Source organism: Mesitornis unicolor, unplaced genomic scaffold (genome assembly GCF_000695765.1).
Source record: "Mesitornis unicolor isolate BGI_N332 unplaced genomic scaffold, ASM69576v1 Scaffold53336, whole genome shotgun sequence".
Lineage (NCBI taxonomy): Eukaryota > Metazoa > Chordata > Aves > Mesitornithiformes > Mesitornithidae > Mesitornis > Mesitornis unicolor.
In genome coordinates this window covers 109-21681 of record NW_010192708.1, presented here as the reverse complement: position 1 = coordinate 21681, position 21573 = coordinate 109, and the positions used below count along the sequence as shown (strand labels likewise).

The following is a 21573-nucleotide window of genomic DNA, read 5'->3' as shown; positions in this document are numbered from 1 at the left end:
GCCCAGATGCAGGACTCTGCACTTTCCTTTGGTCAATATAGAATTGGTCAATATAGAATTGGTGATAAAAGGAAAAAATTGGCTTGCTGGTTATAAGGTATTTGTATGTTTGCCTCATGTACATGGAAATTGCTAAAAACTGGCCTGCACTGATGCCCGTTATATGTAACTGATGATGGTTACACCAATTAAAAATCACTTAATTCTACTGTGTTTTAGTATTAGTGCTTCTCAAGTTGCATAAATACTACTGTGAGCTTAAAAGTTATAGGCTTAGTTGCATGACATTTGTAAACTAATGTATTTAAGTCTAAACAGCCTTTGTGGCATGTAAATCAACTTTTATCAGAGAGATTTATCTTAATGGTTTCCAAATTATTATTTTGGAGTCACATAGCAGCAGTGGAAAGATGTTAATTTTATGTCTTTTGTCACAAGTTTTCTGTTGCTGGATAGATCTTTCTGTAGTAACTTGAATACGTGTTATGCATATTCAAATCTTGCCAAAAAGTACTGTGGTTGTATCAAAGTGAAAGTTTTCATCTGGAAGCTGTTTTTTCAGCATAATAATAATTCTTTGGCTGTAGATTCAGAAGATTTTATTATTACCTATTTACTTGTTTGTATGACCTTTATGATCTATAAAAAAGTAAAGAAGATGATTTTTTTAAAACCTACAGATTAAAGAAAGAATAATGACCAGATGCCATGATACACAAAAGTAGAAAATGTTATTTGTAACAGAGGGAAGAAATGAAATTAATTGCAAATACTTTATCTTGTCAGTTAAAAATACCTTATGTTAAAAAATCCAGTGATGGATGCCGTAAAATTTTAGCTTTTTTGTTTTCTTTTGAAAAATCTAATGATAACAATTGAACTTCAGTTGATTAATGAGTCTAGATTTCAATCCTTTAATAAGCTTTTGGAAATAACAAATCGAACATTTGGAGTTAAACTGGTAATTTTTCAGATATCCTAAAAGCAGGTGCCTTGTAGGTACTCACTGTAAGTTTTCTGTCATCAATCACTTGAAACAATAGTATATTTAGAACTTGAACATATGGGAAGTGTTTTTCTATCTCTGGCTGCTTTAGTTCTTAATTATTTAAACACTGGAACAGAGAAATAAAGAGCAAAATTTTAGTTTGTTACTTAAACCTTTATTGTTAGGATTTAAATGTGTCACAGATAGAGTATTTTTGATAATTAAGGACTTGGATGCATTAATACTGCTGCATTTTATTTGTTTATACATGCATGCTGGCCACTATATGTGCATCTTTCTAGCTACAATTATTTACATGTCTTCCCTTTGTGTGTGGCACTGTGGTTGAGTATCAGACTTAAGTAAATGAATCTATTTTCTTAAAAACATCCTTAGGAAAATTGACACTTCTGTCATCTAATTTGCTTAAACTTCTTATATGTCAGTGTATAGGGTAGTATTGTTGAATGTCCTTGATTTGTCTCAGATTTAAATGGAATTTACGAGAACTCAACACTTGTGAAAATCAGAGTGCTCCTTAGTTTGTCTGTCCAAACTTTGACAATGTTAACATATTTTTGTGGCTTGCTCCATCAATAGCCTAACTAACTTCTTATCCTGGTTGTTAATAGAACTATTTTTTCATTTAAAAAGGCACCTGTTTTATAAGAAGGAGAAAGGTGAAAAAATGATACTGAGATAAGAACTGTGATAGCACTAGTAATTAGACTCAGTGTAACTGATATTGTTGCTTGTTCTTATATCTTTTTTTCTTTACTAAATTGCATACCTTGCATGTATTTTTATTTTTTTTTTTTTAGACTTACCAGATCAAGTTCTGAGGGTTTTTAAGGCAGATCAGCAAAGTCGCTACATCATGATCAGTAAGGACACGACAGCAAAAGAAGTGGTCGTCCAGGCTATCAGGGAATTTGCTCTCACTGCAACCCCTGATGCATATTCACTATGTGAAGTCTCTGTCACACCTGAGGGTGTAATCAAGCAAAGGAGGCTTCCTGATCAGTTATCCAAGCTTGCTGACAGGATACAGCTGAGTGGCAGGTGAGATTGTAGACTGTGAGCTAAAGCTGATAGTGCCAGTTTATTAAGTTAGAATCCTATTAATAGAAGCATTATTTAATTATTAATGTTCTGTTTCTTTACAAGAAATTGCTCCTTATGCAACTTCTAATTAATATCTAGGCCTGGTGAAATTCAATTTCTAATTGATTCCAAGTGGATCATTACTGTAATTTTCACTAGTATTTGAGTATATTGTATCTAGTGCCTTTCTGAATTTTGTTTTTACAGGTATTACCTAAAGAACAACATGGAGACAGAAACTCTCTGTTCAGATGAAGATGCTCAAGAGTTACTACGGGAAAGTCAAATTTCCCTACTACAGCTCAGTACTGTTGAGGTGGCTACTCAACTCTCCATGAGAAACTTTGAGCTATTCCGTAATATTGAACCCACAGAATACATAGATGACTTGTTTAAACTCAAATCAAAAATAGGTTGCACTAATCTAAAAAAGTTTGAGGAGGTGATAAATCAAGAAACATTCTGGGTGGCTTCTGAGATTCTAAGAGAAACCAACCAGCTCAAAAGGATGAAGATCATTAAGCATTTCATTAAGATAGCACTACACTGCAGAGAATGCAAGAACTTCAACTCGATGTTTGCCATCATTAGGTATTGCCCCTTAATACTTTACTTCTAAGTAAAAAGCAGTATCTTAATTATGTCAGTCTTAAAAAAAATGTATTTAACAGAGTAAACCAATTAAGACTACTAATATCAACACTTGGCAATCCAATAGGGAGGCCGTTTTCCAGTAATTTGAACTTGACATTGAACCATTTGCTGAAATATTATTTGGAATGATACTATTATGTACTTATTGCTCAAGACAGTGAGGCAAGAGTAATTGGTGAACATGGCACTGGAGAATCTACTGCGCTTATTTATAAACAAAGCCTAAAAGAAACAGCAGTTATATGAAGAAAAATTATAACATTGTCATGAATGAATGGGTTAATTTTGCAAAGGGAGCTCATAATGTTATACATAGTTCTCAGTATCTTGAATTCATTAAGCCATGATATTGTTGCCTTTGAGGTTTTTTTTGTATCAGCAGTTTATTGGATGGACCTCTGATAATAGTCAATAGCAGACCATAATGCCATATAGTAAGCTGTAAATAAAGAGCTTTTAATAAGAATTTTCTAAGTGCTGAAGATCTCAAACAGAAAACCTTTCTTAGTTTTGGAATGAAAAGGAGGAGAGGAAACTGTGTGTGTTTATACATGTTTTTTAAAACATTCACAATCCCTTTAGAGTCTCCCAAGTTAGGCAGAAAGAACCTAACAAAAAAATAATCCCTAAATATTGTCTTTTATGAAAAAGCTTGAGTAAGTTGCATTAAAATGACACTTTTATCACTGTCTCTGGCAAAAGTCCCAGTCATATTCAGTCAACAGATTCAATTAACAAATTGAATGTGACATTTTTTCTGAAGATCACGTTTTGAATACCATTCAATCAAACATGGCAGGTTTCAAAGTCAAGGATCCATGCTGATAATCAGTCAGCATCTCTGAGACAAAGTAGTGAGATTTAGCTCAGCTATTTCAGTTGATCTCAATGAGAAATAAAAGCCACCTGCCTGCTAGTGAGAACTTGAGTGAAGGAAAGATTCTAGGTACCAAACTTTCCCATAGGTAGAAACGAATAGCAAGACAGATAGTGCCATTAAGGGCAAAATAACTGGTTTTTGTACCAGCTACAGCTTCAGAATAATCTCAAATATATGGAGTCTGTTACAACGATTTGATTTGGACACAACAAAGTCAGATGGATTATTGAAGTCTGAAAGTGAGTCACTGTGCTGTCTCCACCTGAACATTATGTAGGTGGAAAATGTTTTTTCCTCCAGTCTGATAATTTGGAAATAAATGGTGATCCTGAGGTACTCCTAGATTATGATACTGTTATCAAATTCAAAGTAATTGAATAAGTTCCAAAGTAAGAACTACATACTTTCTGTAAGGTTAAATTACTCACTCAAGTGTAACTGATATGTGTTTATGTGTTACGTCATGCAGATATCTCCACTTCTTACAGCTTTTCTAGAAATGATCTTAATTGTTCTCTAATACACACTGACAAAAGGAAGTTTTCACTTTCTGTTACTTTACTGACGTTGTGCTATGCTATTCTGGCTATATGCAATTTCTCCCATACAAAATCTAACATGGTCTTTTCTGAGATTTTTTGTTTCTTTCTATTGTTCTTGAACTTTTTTGCACTTTTTTGTTTGTTTCAAGTGGCCTGAATTTGGCACCAGTTGCAAGGCTCCGAACTACTTGGGAAAAGCTTCCAAGCAAGTATGAAAAACTGTTTCAAGATCTACAGGACTTGTTTGATCCCTCTAGGAATATGGCAAAATACCGTAATGTCCTCAACAGCCAAAACCTACAGCCACCCATCATCCCCCTGTTTCCTGTTATCAAAAAAGACCTTACATTCCTTCATGAAGGTAAAAGCAGAAGTACATAATCTTTTGCCAGCTAAGGAAAACTAACTGTGCTACCTAATGACTGATGTTGTTAATTGTTGACTGTAGGAAATGATTCAAAGGTGGAGGGCTTGGTCAATTTTGAGAAGCTGAGAATGATTGCGAAGGAGATACGCCATGTTGGTCGCATGGCTTCTGTGAACATGGATCCAGCTTTAATGTTTAGAACAAGGTAAGTGTGTTGTATTAGGCAGAGCTTTTCCTAGCTGAGAGAAGGCTGGGTGTCAGCAAGAGGTGCTTTTCAAGCACCTCTTGTTGTATTGAAGCAGTATGAGTTTTTTGTTTGTGGTTAACAATTTACCAACATTACGTGGTGTTCTAGAAGTGGAAAAATCATTACATTTCATGCTTATCAATATATATTAAAATGTTTTATATTATTCCATCGCTGCCAGTTACTTTGCAATAATGAGACTCCATCAGTGGGAAGGAGGGGGAAATACTGTCGTGAACCGTGTCATGTTTGAAACGTTCATGTGTACCAGCCTTATTGTTTTGATTTAGTAGAGGTGGGAATGTATCTGAAACAGTGTCACCTTGTAGTGTTAGAAAACGTGGAATGAATGCTCTTTGGCTTCGTGTTAGAACAGCTTATTGCATACTCTTCTTCTTAATTTGAGCTTGACGAGTTTGTAATATCTGACTGTATGCCCGAGTCAAGGCTCTTTTTAATGTCTGTGGGCTTCCAGAACTGCTTGTCCTGAGGTCTGGTCTTTTTCTTTCTGAGCTTGTGATCTTTCTCTGTCTCTTCCTAAACCCATGCTTTACTCTTCCTGGCTCTCACTTGCAGGAAGAAGAAATGGCGGAGTCTGGGGTAAGTGGTTGGAGACAATGCACACAAACATTCATTCTTACCATTTGCATTGTTTCCTTCTTGCTATCTTTAATTTTCTGGTGCTTTGTCATTTTTTTCTTCTGTTAACCCTTTTTTACTGACAATACATTTTAATCCAGGAGTGCTTTTGCTTTTGAGGTTGAAACACAAAAGTTGTAAATTTTTTGTAAGTGCTTGTAAATAGGAGTGAGGTGTTCTTCTCCTCCTTCTCCAGTTTAAATTGCCAAGGGAAATGCCTTTCAGTAAAAGAGAAATTATTAAATGGCAAGGTTGCAGCAGCTGAAAATTGCTGCTAACTTTCTTTTGCCTAATAAGCAATTATCACAATCAAATACAAAAGTAAAAACTGACAGTGTCTGCTGAACTAACTTATTTTCATATTACAATTCAGCCATCGTTTTCACTCTTAACAATTCAGAAACAATGCATAACTTTCCTGTAAACATACATACATTGAAATGTGCATGACTTTTATTTCATCATAAACTAGCTGATCATTTTATTTAACAAGAAGCTCTCTTCAGCCTAGCAAGTTACAAGGAAGTTCTGCTCTGTAAAACTGAGCTGTACATATGATCTGATTTAAAGTGTTGAGAGAGCTTTCAAAATGCCTTCTGTATATGTATTTAAATTTGAACCTCAACTATAGTCTTCTGTCAGCATTGCCTTACTGCATGAGCTTTTTCTAATGCTCTAATCTTCTCAATAGCTGACTTCTGTGAGAGAGTTAGCTTGAATGCTTTTCTAGATGTGTGAAATGATATTTCCTAGTTGGAGCAGAATAGGTTAAAAGATATGTATAATTAAAATAAAGCTTGTAACCAAGTAAAAGTATTTCCTGACCCTCATCTTTCTATCTGTTATAGCTGTTTGACTTACTGGAATGAGGCATGTAAGCTTTGACTGTAGACTGACATTCATGCAATCTTTTGCATGTTCATGTTTATCAAGTGATACCATATTGGACTAAGTCATGCTTTTCCCCTCTTTTCTCCGCCTCCTGCGGCGCTTCAGGTCTCTTAGCCAGGGCAGTACTAATACAGCTGTGCTGGATGTGGCACAAACGGGGGGTCATAAAAAGCGAGTCCGTCGCAGCTCCTTCCTTAATGCTAAAAAACTGTATGAAGATGCTCAGATGGCACGGAAAGTAAAGCAGTATCTCGCAAACTTGGATCTGGAAATGGATGAAGAGAGCCTCCAGACACTATCTCTGCAGTGTGAGCCAGCCACAAACACATGTGAGCATTGTCATTTGCTATGGATTTCAGGGTAACTGTTAAATATACCTCTCTTTCTTCTCCAAGGAAGTAATTTGGAACAGTAACTAGACACTGGGGTGGAAAATGTGTCTAGTCATTTCCAAGTACTGAACATCTATGAATCTTAAGGAAATCATCTTGCAGATTAATAATATAGAGACATAGCATTTATATAGGAGATGAGGCTTTCAGATGATGTCATGCTGAAATGCACAGGGGTTCTTCACATTCGTTGGTATAAAAGGTATGGAGGAGCCAAAAGTTTCTCTTTAGTTCTGATGTACTTGGGCTATTTGTATAAGTAAGGTTGATCATCCTGGATATCTTAGCCTTGAGTGGGAAGAGGTGATTTCCTTATTTCCAGGTGTTTCAGAGACACCTGGAGGGCTGTACCTGACTGCAGCAGAGGGGAACCTTATGGTGGATACTGGTTTCATATTGATTTGAGGGATTGCTGTATTTTATTCCCTTCCTTTCCTTCAGGGTAACAAAAAGTAATAATAATGTATCAGTTCTAAACCAGTTGTAGTCCAGTAGCCCAGTATAACTTCTGTTCGTGCTTTTTGTATCTAGAACAATAGTTATTTATGAGCTTTATTTTGAGAAAGAGAGTGAATGTTTTTTGATAATGTACCTATTTTAAATGGAGTTAAATCTCCCCCTCTTTTCCTCTTCATCTTTTCTCTCTAGAGGTATCCTACTGCATTAATTGTATAAGTATTTGAGCACCTTTTAGTTATTAATTGGAGGGCTTTGCACTGCTCAGACTAAAGCTCCTACAGTATTCTTAGCTAGTAGTCATTCTGTGCTTTCTCCCATTTTTTGCAAAGTGCCGAAGAGCACAGGAGACAAGCGATCTGGAAAATCCGAAACATCGCCGGTGGCTCCCCGGGCAGGCATCCAGCAGAAAGTGCAGCAGCAGCAGCAGCAACATAAAGTAAACCAAGCATTGCAGGTCCCTGCTGTATCTCTTTATCCCTCTCGCAAGAAAGTGCCAGTCAAAGACCTCCCACCATTTGGTAAGTAGAACAGTGAAATGTTGAGTTTAATACTCTGAAATTTGTTCGCTTGTGTCAGGGAGACATTTTTTAATCAAATAAGATTCAGACATTTATTTCTGGTAGTATTATATGCAGTTTGTGCCAGTTCATGCAGTGTGTATGCATAATTCTCTTCTCTAGAAATGTAAGGAAAGAAATCTAGGAAAGCATCCTGTCAATTCAATCAGTATAAGCCTGTTAATAGCAGCTGGAAAGAATGAATGTTTTTGACTATCTACACTGGGATCTTGGCTTAACTTTTCCAAAGGGTTTAGTGACTTGGAGTTTTTGAGTGACCCATCCGAGATGCCTCAGAAGTTTTGGTGTTTTTTTCAAAGTTTGAACACCTATTGTGACATTCAAGCCTGCTCAAACTCGTAATCCTGTTTGAAATGTAGGCCTGAAGTTTCACATTGAAAATTATCCCTTTTAGCTTCTGCTCCCTAGTACTTCTTTTAAAAAATGTTGTTATTCAGTCATTGCTGCCTGCATGTCACTCAGAAAGATAGCAAGATAGCAGACTATAGGAATTTATCTGATTTTCAAATCTGTGTCCCAGCATGTGTACATAACAGATATGCATTATTAAAGAACTTCTTACATACCACTTCAAGTCCAGTAATATTCCTAATAAGTATATGTAGCATAACTGGCCTTTCCTCTATTTCATGATGGTAATTTCACAAAAGCTTAATTCTGATTTCACTTTTTATTAGTTTTACTAATAAATAATAATTTGCTAAGGAGTTTTCACTGCTTAGACTGTTAGCAGAATATTAGAAGAAGCAAAATGAGCAAGAAATAATTCCATACTCATCTAGTTCTTGTTGATTTTACCATTAAATTTTAATCCTAAAAGGACTTTGAAGTGCCATAGACTGCATTTTTGCTCATGGTGGGAAAGTTTCTGAAAACTGACTAGGTTATGTTGATGAAGCAGCTGTAAATTATTGATAGCAGCATTGTGATCCAACAGATCAAAGATAAATTCTGTAGAATGCTTGACAGTAACCTCTACCACAAACACTGGCAAAACTGTCAGAGAAGTTCCATCTTCACTTTTAAGACTGTCACAGGGTGAATTTTTGAGGGGAGAGGAAGAGAAAGATGGAGAAATATTGCCTGAGGAAAGCAATTTTTGGTGTCCTGGATCTTTACATCATATATCATCTTCAGGATGTTTTTACTCTTCAGTTTCCCAAAATAAACTGATGCAGAGATAGTTCTCAAAAAATGAAAGGGAGAAAGGCAGCTGCAGGATGGCCTTGTATTGTAAGCGTAATCTTACTCATCTTTTCAGCTTTCTTTGACCTTCTAGGCTACTCTAAATAGAAAAAAAACAGAACAGTTTAAATTCTTACTATATAAACCTTCATTAACCAGTGAGATTTGTGTGTTAAATATAATTATAGTTCAAGTTTCTCAGTAATCATTACTCTGCATATCTTTGATTCTTGAACTGTATAGGCAGTATTCTGCAACAACAGATCTGAATTGTTTTATGTGAAAAAGTATTTCTTTTAGGTGGTCAGAATGAAAGACCAGCTTTACTGGTATGCAGAAATAAAGCACTATATTTTTAAACAGGAGTAGGTTTAAATGTTTTGCTTGATGTAAGCTCGTGTTAGAAATTAACAAAATTAGTTTCTGTAAATTAATTCTGAAACAGAGAGATGTATTTATATTGGACTTTACATCTGCCTACATTTATTCTTATTTAAAGGCATTAACTCTCCACAAGCTTTAAAGAAGATTCTTTCATTATCTGAAGAAGGAAGTTTGGATCGTCACAAGAAACAATCTGAAGACACAGTCTCAAGTGCATCTTCACAGCTGTCTTCTCCTCCCACTTCACCACAGAGCTCTCCAAGGAAAGGTATTACATGTGCAATAATTCTCATCCTGTTTCCTGAAGCTCACAGGCTTCAGAAACTTCTGAGAGAGAGTTTATTTGGACATTCGGAATAAACTAGTCCTGCTAATATTTTTGTCATATATGGTCAGCGAGAAGTCAGGAAGTGTAGTGCACAGTCGGATACATGAAGGGGATACCTGGGAACTTGATTTCAGGGATACCTGAAAGCCCTCTGTTTAGCAAAAGCCGGGAAAGATAGCCTGATCTGATACAGGATTTGGTGCAGTAGGTTACTCTCACTGCAGCTGCTTCTGGCAAAAAAAATTCCCATCATCAATGCTTCCTGCCAGTGGAAGGATATGCAGATTGAAACTTAAATTTTTTACAGCACTGAACACAGTAGCCTTTTAGAGGAATTCCTTGCTGCATCATGCATCTGGATGACCTGTGTATGACAGGTGGGCTTAAGATATTTGGGATTCAAATCACTAATATGCAATGTTTTACTAGCAGCCTGATTAATTATTTAAACAATGTATATGGATATTTGAAGAATGGTATTATGTATTGGAGCTTTCTTGACTGAGTTCTTTTTAAATGACTCAATAGAGTTATTTTTTAAAGTTAATTTAGAACTTTAAAGGGATTTTTTAAAACCTTTTAAAAATTATTGTACTTGTTCTGGTTATGAATTGACAAACCAGAGAATGTAGGCATTTTCCTGTAGTTTAAACAAAACAAACAAACAAACAAGCAAAACTTCCTTTGGAAGTATGATAGCCTAGTTTTACTGCAGATAGCTTCTAAGTCATTCTGTTTCCAGAATATCATAAAAGTTCAGCTTAACAGTTACATAATGTAAAATTATGGTAAAATACGTATTTTGAGGTTGAGATCCCATAATAGAAGTTTGGAATACTAAAGACATGTGTGTTAGAGACTTCCCTGTAGCAATAACTTTCCCTAAACTGCACAGGGATGATAAGGATTTGAAACTTACATATCACTTTTTCTACTTTCTTATCAAATGGATAGCTAAACCTTTTTCATAATGTGGTAGGTGGAAGTGCTGATCAGTTGAGCTCCAGACTTCTGGACCATCAGTCTTACGGTTCCAGACTAATGGACCTCTCCTCTTGGAAGTGAGAACAGTAATGAGAGTAACAATTCACCAAGGACCTCTGGGATAGGTGGGGCTTATGGAAACAAAAAGGAACAAAATAAGTCCAATTGGATAAGCAGATATCTGAAAAGGGGAGAGATGAATATGGCAAGAAAGTGCAAAAACCTATCCAAAATCTCTATTGAAGTGGTATTTACTAAGGTTAGATGGAGGAGGATGTTATGTAGATTATTACCTCAAGTCCTTGTAAGCTGTTGTCATGATTTCTCCCAGATATTACATTAGCAAAAAGTTAATATATATATATAAATATGATCAGGCCTGTGCATTTATTGAAAAAGGAATTCGGATTCTGTACTTGTCTCATAGTGGGGAAAAATACTTCATTTTTTGCAAAAAGGGAATCATAAACATGATCATAAATGTAAAAAAAAATCCTTGGTTTGATGGCAACATGATGCTAAGGGTATGTTCTTTTAGGCAAAAATGGTTTTGTTCTTTCAGCCAAAAATTGCAGCACTGTTTCCATGTTCTCAGCAAGCGAAATGGGATAGATCAGTTGAAGACATCTTGACACTTACGTGTAGACTGAAAGCAAAAAATGAAACCTGTGGTTACGTATGGATGCATGTTCTTTAACGATCTTTAACTTACCTGGAAAGAGCATTCAGCGCAGCTTTGTTTCTTACTAGAACAAAAGCAGAATTTGCCTCTGTGACATAATTTATAGATTTTTATCTCAGTCTGGTGGTGTCAATGCTACCTCCAAATTACGGCATAATTCTGATAATATATGCTGTTTGGAATGGCATTAGTTAGCCAAATACTACAAAGCAAGCTTGAAAATCTGGCCCTTTCTCAGCCAAGATACATAGTAAAACAGTGAGCCCAGACATCTGTGCTTCATGTTTTATCTGTTGTTCATATCTGAAGGGTAGCTTTGCAAAGCAGAAACTGTATGAGAGGGTCTCTTGGATTAATTTAAGCAGTAATCTTGTCCAGGACACCTCTTTCATTCCAGTCTTGGAGACAGTGTTTACATACAGGCAGTTTTTTGAGAAGTGAGATTTCATAGTGTGGAGATACAAGTATGATGGTGCATTTGAAAATAATTTGGGGGAGGGGGGCAGAGAAGAAGGAAGGTAAGTGGTTGGCTTCTGGTTTTTTAGTGCATGTTTCCACAGTCTTAAACCTCTTATTGAGAGACACAATACAGTGTTACACAGTTCTGCTACGTATCTTTGTCTTTTGCAGTGCTACTTCTGTGAATAAAGTGCAACCCTAGTTTTGATTTACCGTGGTAGCAGTAGTAAGTATTGCCAGCTGCCTGGCAATAACTGAGCAGGCTTCTCGGAGAGTCTGGTTAATGTGATGTTCCCTTTGCAGGCTATACTTTGGCTCCTAGCAGCACTGTGGATAACTTTTCAGATTCTGGTCACAGCGAAATATCTTCCAGATCTAGTATTGTCAGCAATTCCTCTTTTGACTCTATGCCAGTGTCTTTGCATGATGAGAGGAGGCAGAGGCATTCTGTCAGCATCGTGGAAACAAATCTTGGTGTGGGAAGGATTGATAGAAGAATCATGATTGAACCAGATCAATACAGCTTAGGGTAGGAATTTTACTTGTGCTTACTTACATTGTTCTTGCATATTGTGTGTATGTGGCATGTATATGTATATTTGTTTATATAACATTCCCTGTATTTCTGAAATATTTTTTCTCCCTGCTCTTAAAAACCACTATTTCAATGCTGATAATGCTTTATTTTCTGACAAGAAACATTTTGCACTCCTAAGTGTGTGATGAGGTTTACAGCAGTAAGACTTTACCTCAATAGACTTTATCATCTGAGCATTTAGTAGTGCTATAGGTTATCCTCTTTATGGCAGACTAGTATCCTACCCTGCTTGCTAGATGGGGACTTAACTGAATTATATCAGACAATATTCAAACAGTTAGTGATTAGGCTGAGAATAGAAATAGATAGTAATTTTTCAGTCAGTTTAATGGAAAAGTGCATATTTATATAACCCAAAAATATTTTACCCCAAATATATCTCCTAGTCAACAATAATTGGAAGCTAAAATTCATATTAGGCTACTGGTTTTCTATGTCATTTTCTAGGTAATTAACTTCTGTAATGGAGGGGAAGCTAGTGATGTGAGGAGTTCTCTAAATCTCTTAACAGTGAGCCTTAGTCTGAAAATAATTGAAGCTCTGGCTCCTATTTAGTCTCCTCTTACTTTTATGACCTGTTATTTTGATGCTTCACTCCTCTGAATGGTTTCAGGGCTTTTAATCCTTTGGGGTCTGTGGATGGCAGGTCTGTTCCAAAACTGGTGTACTTCAGCTTTGGGAATCCCAGGCTATACAAACTCTTTAATGAGATGTCTTAAGTATATGTTGAAAAGTTGGCTTTCAGAATTTCCTAAACAGAAAAAAAATCTGAAATTTCAACCTGAATTTTAGCCATCTCCCACTAAAACTCTGTTTCTAACTTCTATTTCTTTGCTTCACATGGCTGGAAAAGCATTAGGAACCTTATCTGTCAGTCTGTTCCCCTTTATATCTGTCAGTGCAATTTGCCTGTCTTCGAGATTGGCTAGAAAGTTAAGATTTTACTTTTTAAAATTACTTCATCGAAGTGTTAAGTTTTGTCAGGCTATCTATCCAATAATTTTGTTGTTGTTTTATTGAGGATGAGCTTGAAAGGCAGGTGTTCTAGTCTCAAAATGGAATTATTCATTAGTGTAAATAATACTTGATATAAATTACATCAGAACCTTCAATCATAGAATCACAGAATGGTTTATGTTGGAAAGGGCCTTTTAAAGGTCATCTAGTCCAACCAATATGTTTGCTTTTCTCTTGACTATTGAGTTCTTCACGTGTCTCATAAATTATCTCCAATTCCAACACTGGATTTATCTTTTTTTCCCCTTTTCAATGTGAATCTAGCTCGTATGCACCACTGTCAGAGACCAGAGGCCTGTATGCTGGAGCAACTGTGCTTTCTTCTCCTAGTACAGAAGAACTGGCACAGGATCAGGGGGACAGAGCTTCACTCGATGCAGCTGACAGTGGCCGTGGTAGCTGGACTTCTTGTTCAAGTGGTTCTCATGACAACATACAAACAATACAGCACCAGAGAAGCTGGGAGACTCTGCATTTTGGACATGCTCATTTTGATAGTACAGGCGATGGAGCAGGACTGTGGGCCTCGGGTAGTCATATGGACCAGCTGATGTTCCCCGATCATGGCACAAAATATGACAGGCAAAGTCAAGGTAGGGAGGGCCTTGATCAAGCACAGTCAAGAGCAAGCTGGGCATCTTCAACAGGATACTGGGGAGAGGACTCAGAAGGTGATACAGGTACCATAAAGCGGAGGGGTGGGAAGGATGTTTCAGTCGAAGCTGAAACCAGTAGCATAACATCTGTGCCAGCAGAGGAGTCAAAGCCAGCTCCTATGCCCACTCATGTGGCAGTATCATCAAGTAGTACAAAGGGACTTATTGGTAAGTTAAGTTTTCTTTACCATGAAGTATTAATTAAGTTGCCTGTAGTTCTTTGTATTGTTCTAAAACTGTATTCCTTCTGTCTGGTTTACTTTTGGTTTTTTTTACCCCCCAAAGCAAAACCAAACAATGTATAGTCTCTCAAATTTTCCCCTTTACATGTCCATTTATTACTAGGGAAAAAGTCACTTACTGTTGCTTCTCAGTTCTGGCAGCTCCTTTGTGTTTCAGGAGAGCCTGCCATACATCCAAAAACTAGCTCAACTGCTGGACAGTGTCTTGAGAAGTTGATGTATTTAGGTGTCTCTTCTGAAAACTGAATTTCTCTTCACTGTGAAGCTCCGCGTTCTATATTTAGAAGTCTAATAAATGGCCTGCTTTTTTTAGAAGCCTTTTACTTTATACATCTGTATGACTTGTCTGATAATTGTGAATATTCCTTACTTCTGAAAATAAGATCACTTTGTGCTTAAATACCAACAGAGATTTTTCTTTGGACTGCTGAAACTGAAGAGGTTCCTAAGAAATTAGAGCTGAAATACATTTATAATAATTCAGTAAAAGAAAGATCAGATAATACATAAGTTAATATGAAGGTGTCTTTGGCAGTGCTTAACTTTTTTTCTCATACTGTTCCTTCTATGCATCTCAGTCCTTGGTCATCCAAGACCTCTGCATTTTTGCCTCTCTCATTTCTTTCATTCCCCTTCACTTTGCCTTTCTTCAGGTTACTAAGAAGAACTATCTAAAAGCCATTTTGCTGGCTGAAAGAGTCTGCCAGATTGAGGTCATGCTGAGACCACTGTGATAAACTGCTTTACCATTTTCTGCCCAAGTATATTCCTTAGCAATGGTCCATTGCCTCAAAGCGTGAGTGCAGATCCTGAACTGTGAAGAGGAGGAAGCTGTTCAGTTTAGGATTCCAGGTTCTGATTCATACTGCTCTCTAATTTTACTCTTTGAAACCCTTGATTTCCAGCAAAATGTGGAACAAGCATGTCCAAACTTGTTTCTCAAGGCAGTGCTTTCCAGTATGTTTTTAGAGACTTGAACAAACGTGAAAGAAATCTGAAAATTCAAGCCACACACTTCCATGCACTTCAGTGCTATTAACTAATTACCCTGCAAATGTAACTCTGCATATCACTCCAGCAGATGCCACTGCCCTGAGTAGACATTGATCTCTTGCAGTATTTCAATAGACTTTTTCTACAGTATTTCTTCTGTTTCAGTTACTTTTCAGAAATCTTTGAATAAAATTTCTCAGAAACTTCTTCATGCTCAGTTAAAACAGTTTGTCCAAGAAAAGTATTTAGGTTCTATTGGAAACTAATTGGTTTTGTTATAATGCCAAGACTTTATTTTTATCCTATAAAAACTTCATCCAGATAGCACCAGTCCATTTTAAGCTTGTACTGCCCTTTCAGTTGATCCCGTGCTGCATAATGCAGGGTGATGTTGTCATCACTAGTGCAAGAATATACAGTGTATGACAAGCTGTGGAGAGTAAATTGTCTGTGTCAGTGGTTTTTCCTGCTGTGTTCACCTTTGTACGGTAAGTTAAGTGGCTAGACCCACAAAAAGTTTTCAATATCAAAGCCTGACCTGAGTTCTTTAAGTACATAACTCCAAAATAGAGAGTCATGCCTATCTGCTGTGTGTCCCTGCAGATGAATAAAATTCTTAATTGCTGTTTCCTCCTTTTGAAGTTCTCTGCAAGAGAGAACTAAGTATGCCCAGGATTAAGTCTTTTTCAGGTAAACAATTACGCTTCAGTGAGATCCACAGACTAGGTGGTGGTCTTTATATAAAAACATATTCAATCATAGTTCTTTGGGGCATACTTTCAAGTTTTAATTCTGCAGAGAATACAAGTGTAAGAGCAGTGAGCAGTGAAGCATACGACGAGTACGAAGATGAAGCCCACTTCTCTTCCTTACCTTTTGGAATTGTAGCTTAATTAGTAAGATTTGTAGAAAGAAATAATCAGGTGCTTTATTTATTTATTTATATTTATCTCTGCAAGATGGTAAAAACACAAAATATGAGCTCTTACGTACAAATCCCATCTTCAGAATTAAGATAGTCGGGTCTTTGGGGAGATACCAATATCCCTGATGGTTGCTACTTCTGTAGCTTTTTGAGTCTTCCATGTTACTTTGATCAGTGTGTGTTTTATTCTGTACAACTGATTGAACAGTTTCAGTTGCTAAGTTTGAACAAAATTCACCATGTAATCTAGTGAATTTTATTAGACTAATGCTTCACTATTCGAAGAACAGCTATATCCTGTACATGCAGTATATTCTATAATTTCTTGCATGGTTAATTTTTCAGGACCTCGTTATATACCATATAGCAGTTAACTTTTGTCCTTCAGTTTTTCTTTTCCTGGGCTGTTGATATTTATTTAACTTTCTCTGTTTAGTTTCCTTTGATCAGTTTTCCTCTTACTATCTCATAATAATCTGTTGATTTTCCTCCAGCACGAAAAGAAGGTCGATACCGGGAACCACCTCCAACTCCTCCTGGTTACGTAGGAATACCTATTGCTGAGTTCACAGAAGGTGGTTCCCATTCAATCAGAAAGCCTCCAGATTACAACATAGCACTTCAGAGGTCTAGAATGGTGGCACGGACATGTGAGACCCATGGGACATCAACTCCACAGCAGCAGACACATGGCCATTCAACAAGCAGGCCTATGAACAAACCTCAGTGGCATAAACCAAATGAGTCAGATCTACGTCTTGCTCACTATCCATCTCAAGAGTTTTCCACAGAGGAAGATGGTAAGCTTCTAATTGTTAGGTTTTGAGTGTCCTGCATGAAAAATAGTCAGAGCTTTCACAGACACAAAGCAAATTATGCAAATATATTCTGCCTTATAAATTCTTGCCATAATTTGAGTTCTTTCACCTTTCAAAACTTGCTATTAACTCTTTTGAAGGGGAGGAATTAACTTCATCTTATATATATATTTTAAAATTTCAAATGTTGGTCTACCTGAGTCTTGGGCAACCAAGCAGCTTGCTTAGGCAACTTCTCTGGAGTTGCCTATGTTCACTAGGTACACCCCTGGCTGCCCTGAAAGTTTCCAGCATACCTAATGTTTGGTACTAATCGTGCATTTAATGGTCAAAAAAAACCCTGATCTGTAGAAATACCTGCCCATCCACCCCATAGAGCATCAATGGTCAGGTCAATTTTTATGCAGTCTTACTTTAAATAAATCACAGACATACACAGGGGAAAATGTAGTATGTCTTTATGAAGCTCTTGGATATCTAGCAGTAGCCTGAGGAACTGCACCTAGCTCAGTTATAGCAATTGTGTTATTTTCTTTGAGAACAAAATTACAAAGGAATACTTCTCATGAGATCTGAAATGTACAGATATTTAGATTGCTTCAAAATACATACCTAATACTGCAAAATGGAAAACACATGGACACAGTACAGGTTGTTTCATTCAGTAGCAGTCTTGTTCTGTATGAACTAAATTCTATTTTCCCCTATCCTTATTGTGTTTGCAGAAGATGAACAAGTCTCTGCTGTCTAAGACTTGGGGCTTTTCTGGATCCAGAGTGAGCCACCTTAAAGGAGAGCACAAGAAGACGTCCCTATAATAGGAGCCTTGGAACTATAGTTAAAGGATGGTGGACCTATTTGCCTCCTTCCCTGCCTTAAAGCAGCATGGGGCTTCTTCCTCTGCCCCTCCCCCTTCTGTCCCCTCACTCCTTGCATGTGAAATACTGTGAAGAAATCGCCCTGGCACTTTTCAAACTGTGTTGCTTGAAATGCACAGTGCAGCAATCTCCAAGCTACCACTGTCGCTGTCTGCCACATCACACAGTATCATTCCAAATTCCAAGATCATCACATCAGGATGATTAACTCTGGCTGCACTTCCCAATGCCTGGAAGGGTTTTTATTAAATCTTCCCTTTAGATTTTAATCACAATTCTAGCACTTAGTCTCATTGGGATAATGAGATAAGCTAGTTGTCAAATTACATTTGGCCTTTAACCTACAAAGAGAAAAATGCATTGAAATCCTTCAAGGAGGCAGTGCTTATTTGCTTGTTTACAATGCCTTTGTTACAATTTTGTATGTTTGTGTTTCAGAGATCAAATACTGATCTGTTTAGTAATTAAAATATTATTTCATACCTGTAAGTAGGGTTGTCAGCCTGAGCTCCTGGAAAGAATATTGCTATCGCTTGGCTGAGCAGGGCAGAAGGGAAGGCAGAGGTTATGGGAATGTAGCCTTTCCTTGATTGTCTGTCACTTCACTCTTAATGTGTCCCACCCTGGAATCTTCAAAAGTTTATAAGTGTTAGCGTTAGTGGCATCCTTAGCCGTTAATGGCACCCTCAGCTTGGTCTAGTGTAAGTGCAGAAACACGCGCTTGCAACAGGCTGGTGATGGAAGAGGACACTGTGTGTCTCATACCTGTGCCTTGTGGAATACAGGATGGCATACTGAAAAAGAAAGTGTCCCATTCTAATGAGACAGAGAGCAACCCCACCTTTAAGTTATATATACGATTTTATTTTTTTTTTACTATATAGTAGTTACATTAAAAGAAAAATTAACTGGATAACAATGCAGTGAAGGCAAGTTGGGATGTCACATCTCATGTCAGCTGTTAACACTGATCTAATAACCTCCATCTATTGACTTTGGCATTAGGGGGTAAACAAGCCTTTAAGTAATAAAAAATAACACTTTTAGATTTGCCAGCCTTTGCAATGCAGAAACAGTCACAACTGTTAATGGCTTCATGGAACACTGCATGTGTAGAGAAGGCCAATGTGTAGCAACCACCTGCTCACAGCTGCTATTAACCCTATAATGACTGAAATGACCCTCCCCTCTATTTTTGTGTTGTTTTTGCACAGACTCCGGAGAAGTGAAGGCTGCCAATCTGAGTAGTACTCAAATGTGAGGAACTGCTGGTCTTGGATCTTTTATTTTTTTTCCATTGAACTCAACTGATCATATTGATCAGTAGATAAACGTAAATAGATTCAACTTTTAAAGATCAAATTGCAGTGTTTTTTCACTGTATCAAACAAATGTCAGTGCTTTATTTAATTCTCTCTCCTGTAATCATAGCTTTTGTCTATTTGCTTATATATCACATTGTCAATTATGCATTTGTAATTTTACATGTAGTATGCATTATTTGCCAGTTTTATTCTCAAGGCTGTGGACCTCGTGCATATAGAAATACAAAATCCTAGCTCTATCACAAGTTGCACAAATGTTATATAAGCATTAAGTAATTGTAGACCATAGGACTGCTAATCTCAGTTCGCTCTGTGATGTCAAGTGCAGAATGTACAATTAACTGGTGATTTCCTCATACTTTTGATACTACTTGTACCTGTATGTCTTTTAGAAAGACATTGGTGGAGTCTGTATCCCTTTTGTATTTTTAATACAATAATTGTACATATTGGTTATATTTTTGTTGAAAATGGTAGAAATGTACTATGTTTATGCTTCTACATCCAGTTTGTATGAAGCTGGAAAATAAATAAATATAACGTTAATTAAGTCCATATTGATTCTTATGTATTTTACATGTTCCACATACTTGAACAAATTTATGAAAAAATTTTACTTCTCTGTGTATTAATATTAAAGGGACATTGCCAAGTGATGTGGGCAAACCATTGCTGTGGAGTTTTTCTTAACATACAGTTGTGTGGCTAATACAATTTTTGCAAAGTTTGGTGTGTGTACTGCTGAATGAGGTTGCTTGGTAAGTTGTGTGTTCCTACAGAAACACTTGAGAATGCAAAAAAGGACCCTAGATAAGGTCTTACGTATATATAGTATGTAAACTGTTTTAAAGGAAGGATTGTGTTGATTTTATATTCTGTATGATGTTAAAGTAAGGAATACATGCTGTAACACTGGAGTAGGGAGAAGTATGGAAAGTGTTCCGTTTGAGTGAGTTCTTACTGAAGAAGGTATTTTAAGTAATAAAGATCACCCAATAGCATCACCAGTAATAAAAGTTGACATTAATTCAATGTCAAATCTCTAGATTTTTTTTTCCGGAGATTAGATTCATTATTTCAGTAGTATGAACAAGACTGGGTTAAAATGTCACTGCTAAAGCTATTAACAGCTGTATCCCATTTAGCTTTGAAATGCTTGACAGGTGTTGTTTCCTAATCTAAAATTAGTTCATTGCAAAGGGAAGCAACAAAATACTCTGTATAGATGTAATTCTTTCTAACATAATTCTAGAAATGTTCCACACTTAAAATACAATCATAAGCAAGTTAAAAATCATTGAAAATCTAAGTTTCATAAACATTATCACTGTAAGGAAGGAAATTATGGAGACTTAGATTTGTACGGGTGGGGGGGTGGGGATGTGGGTCCAACTAGTCCCTGTGAATCTGTGACTAATATTTGTTTGGTACATTTCCACAAGCTAGGGAACTATAGTTGGTTCTGACATTAGTGGAATGAATGTACATTTTTATCTGTCTTACCTGCAAGTTTGTCCTTTGGTAATACTAAAGGTATGTTGTTAGGGAAATAATTTCTCTTATCAACTTGGGAGGTATGTGAGCTGCTGGCACACATGTATATTTTTTCACTATGATACTGTTTTGAATTAGGCAGCATTCCCTATACTCCTGTTTATACCTCATTTCTGTGATTAATATTGTTAGAATACATTATGTAGAGACATCCTCAACACTCATTGTCCAATACACATAGCTTAATTTGTTGTGGATTGGGTGATAAAGAACACTTACAACCAATTCAGTACAAATAAAGGGTTTGCTTTGACAAGTATGACTTCTTATGAAAAAGATTTGATAGTTGTTCTAGTACATTTAATATGAATGTTGTACTTATTTTGTGGATGCAGCAAGACGTTGACAAGTAACTACCAGTTTCATTTGGTGTTACATTAACAAAAATTGCACTCGGCACTGAAATCTTAAGGATTTTTTTGTCTGCCACTCAATTATCTGTACTCTTATATCTTCTTCTTCTTTTTCCTGAAACTTGTTGAGGCAGAGGCTGCTACTTTGTGCAGTACATTACACATTGGAGTCAACCATAGAAGTCTTAAAAGCTGAGGTATTGAAGGTACTGCTTTAATGGATTAGTCTTGGTCATCTGGAGAAGCATTCATGTTTTACAAATCTGGTTATAAAATATTTGGCTCATCTAAAGTGGGGAACAGTATTGCTACTTAAAAAAAACCCAAATTATTTGCTTCAAAACTAGTTGGAAATGTAATAAAGTTCTAGACTTCCTGTCTCATATAGATTGTGCAGTAGTTGAGACAAAATCGTCTATTGCAAGTATTATCTTATATTACCTTATAATTG

General features: G+C 36.6%; 1 protein-coding gene across 1 annotated transcript; it reads left to right on the top strand.

Moving 5' to 3' along the window:
- Window positions 1-1809: 1809 nt before the first annotated feature.
- Window positions 1810-19876, top strand: RAPGEF2 (Rap guanine nucleotide exchange factor (GEF) 2; the record flags this gene model as incomplete). The annotated part of the gene is made up of 12 exons (XM_010187184.1): window positions 1810-2050; window positions 2300-2683; window positions 4318-4529; window positions 4617-4740; window positions 5359-5382; window positions 6418-6641; window positions 7493-7681; window positions 9426-9578; window positions 12067-12292; window positions 13643-14202; window positions 16689-16994; window positions 19105-19876. Coding segments are annotated over 12 exons (2690 nt in total), but the record flags the coding sequence as incomplete, so codon positions are not given.
- Window positions 19877-21573: the final 1697 nt, after the last annotated feature.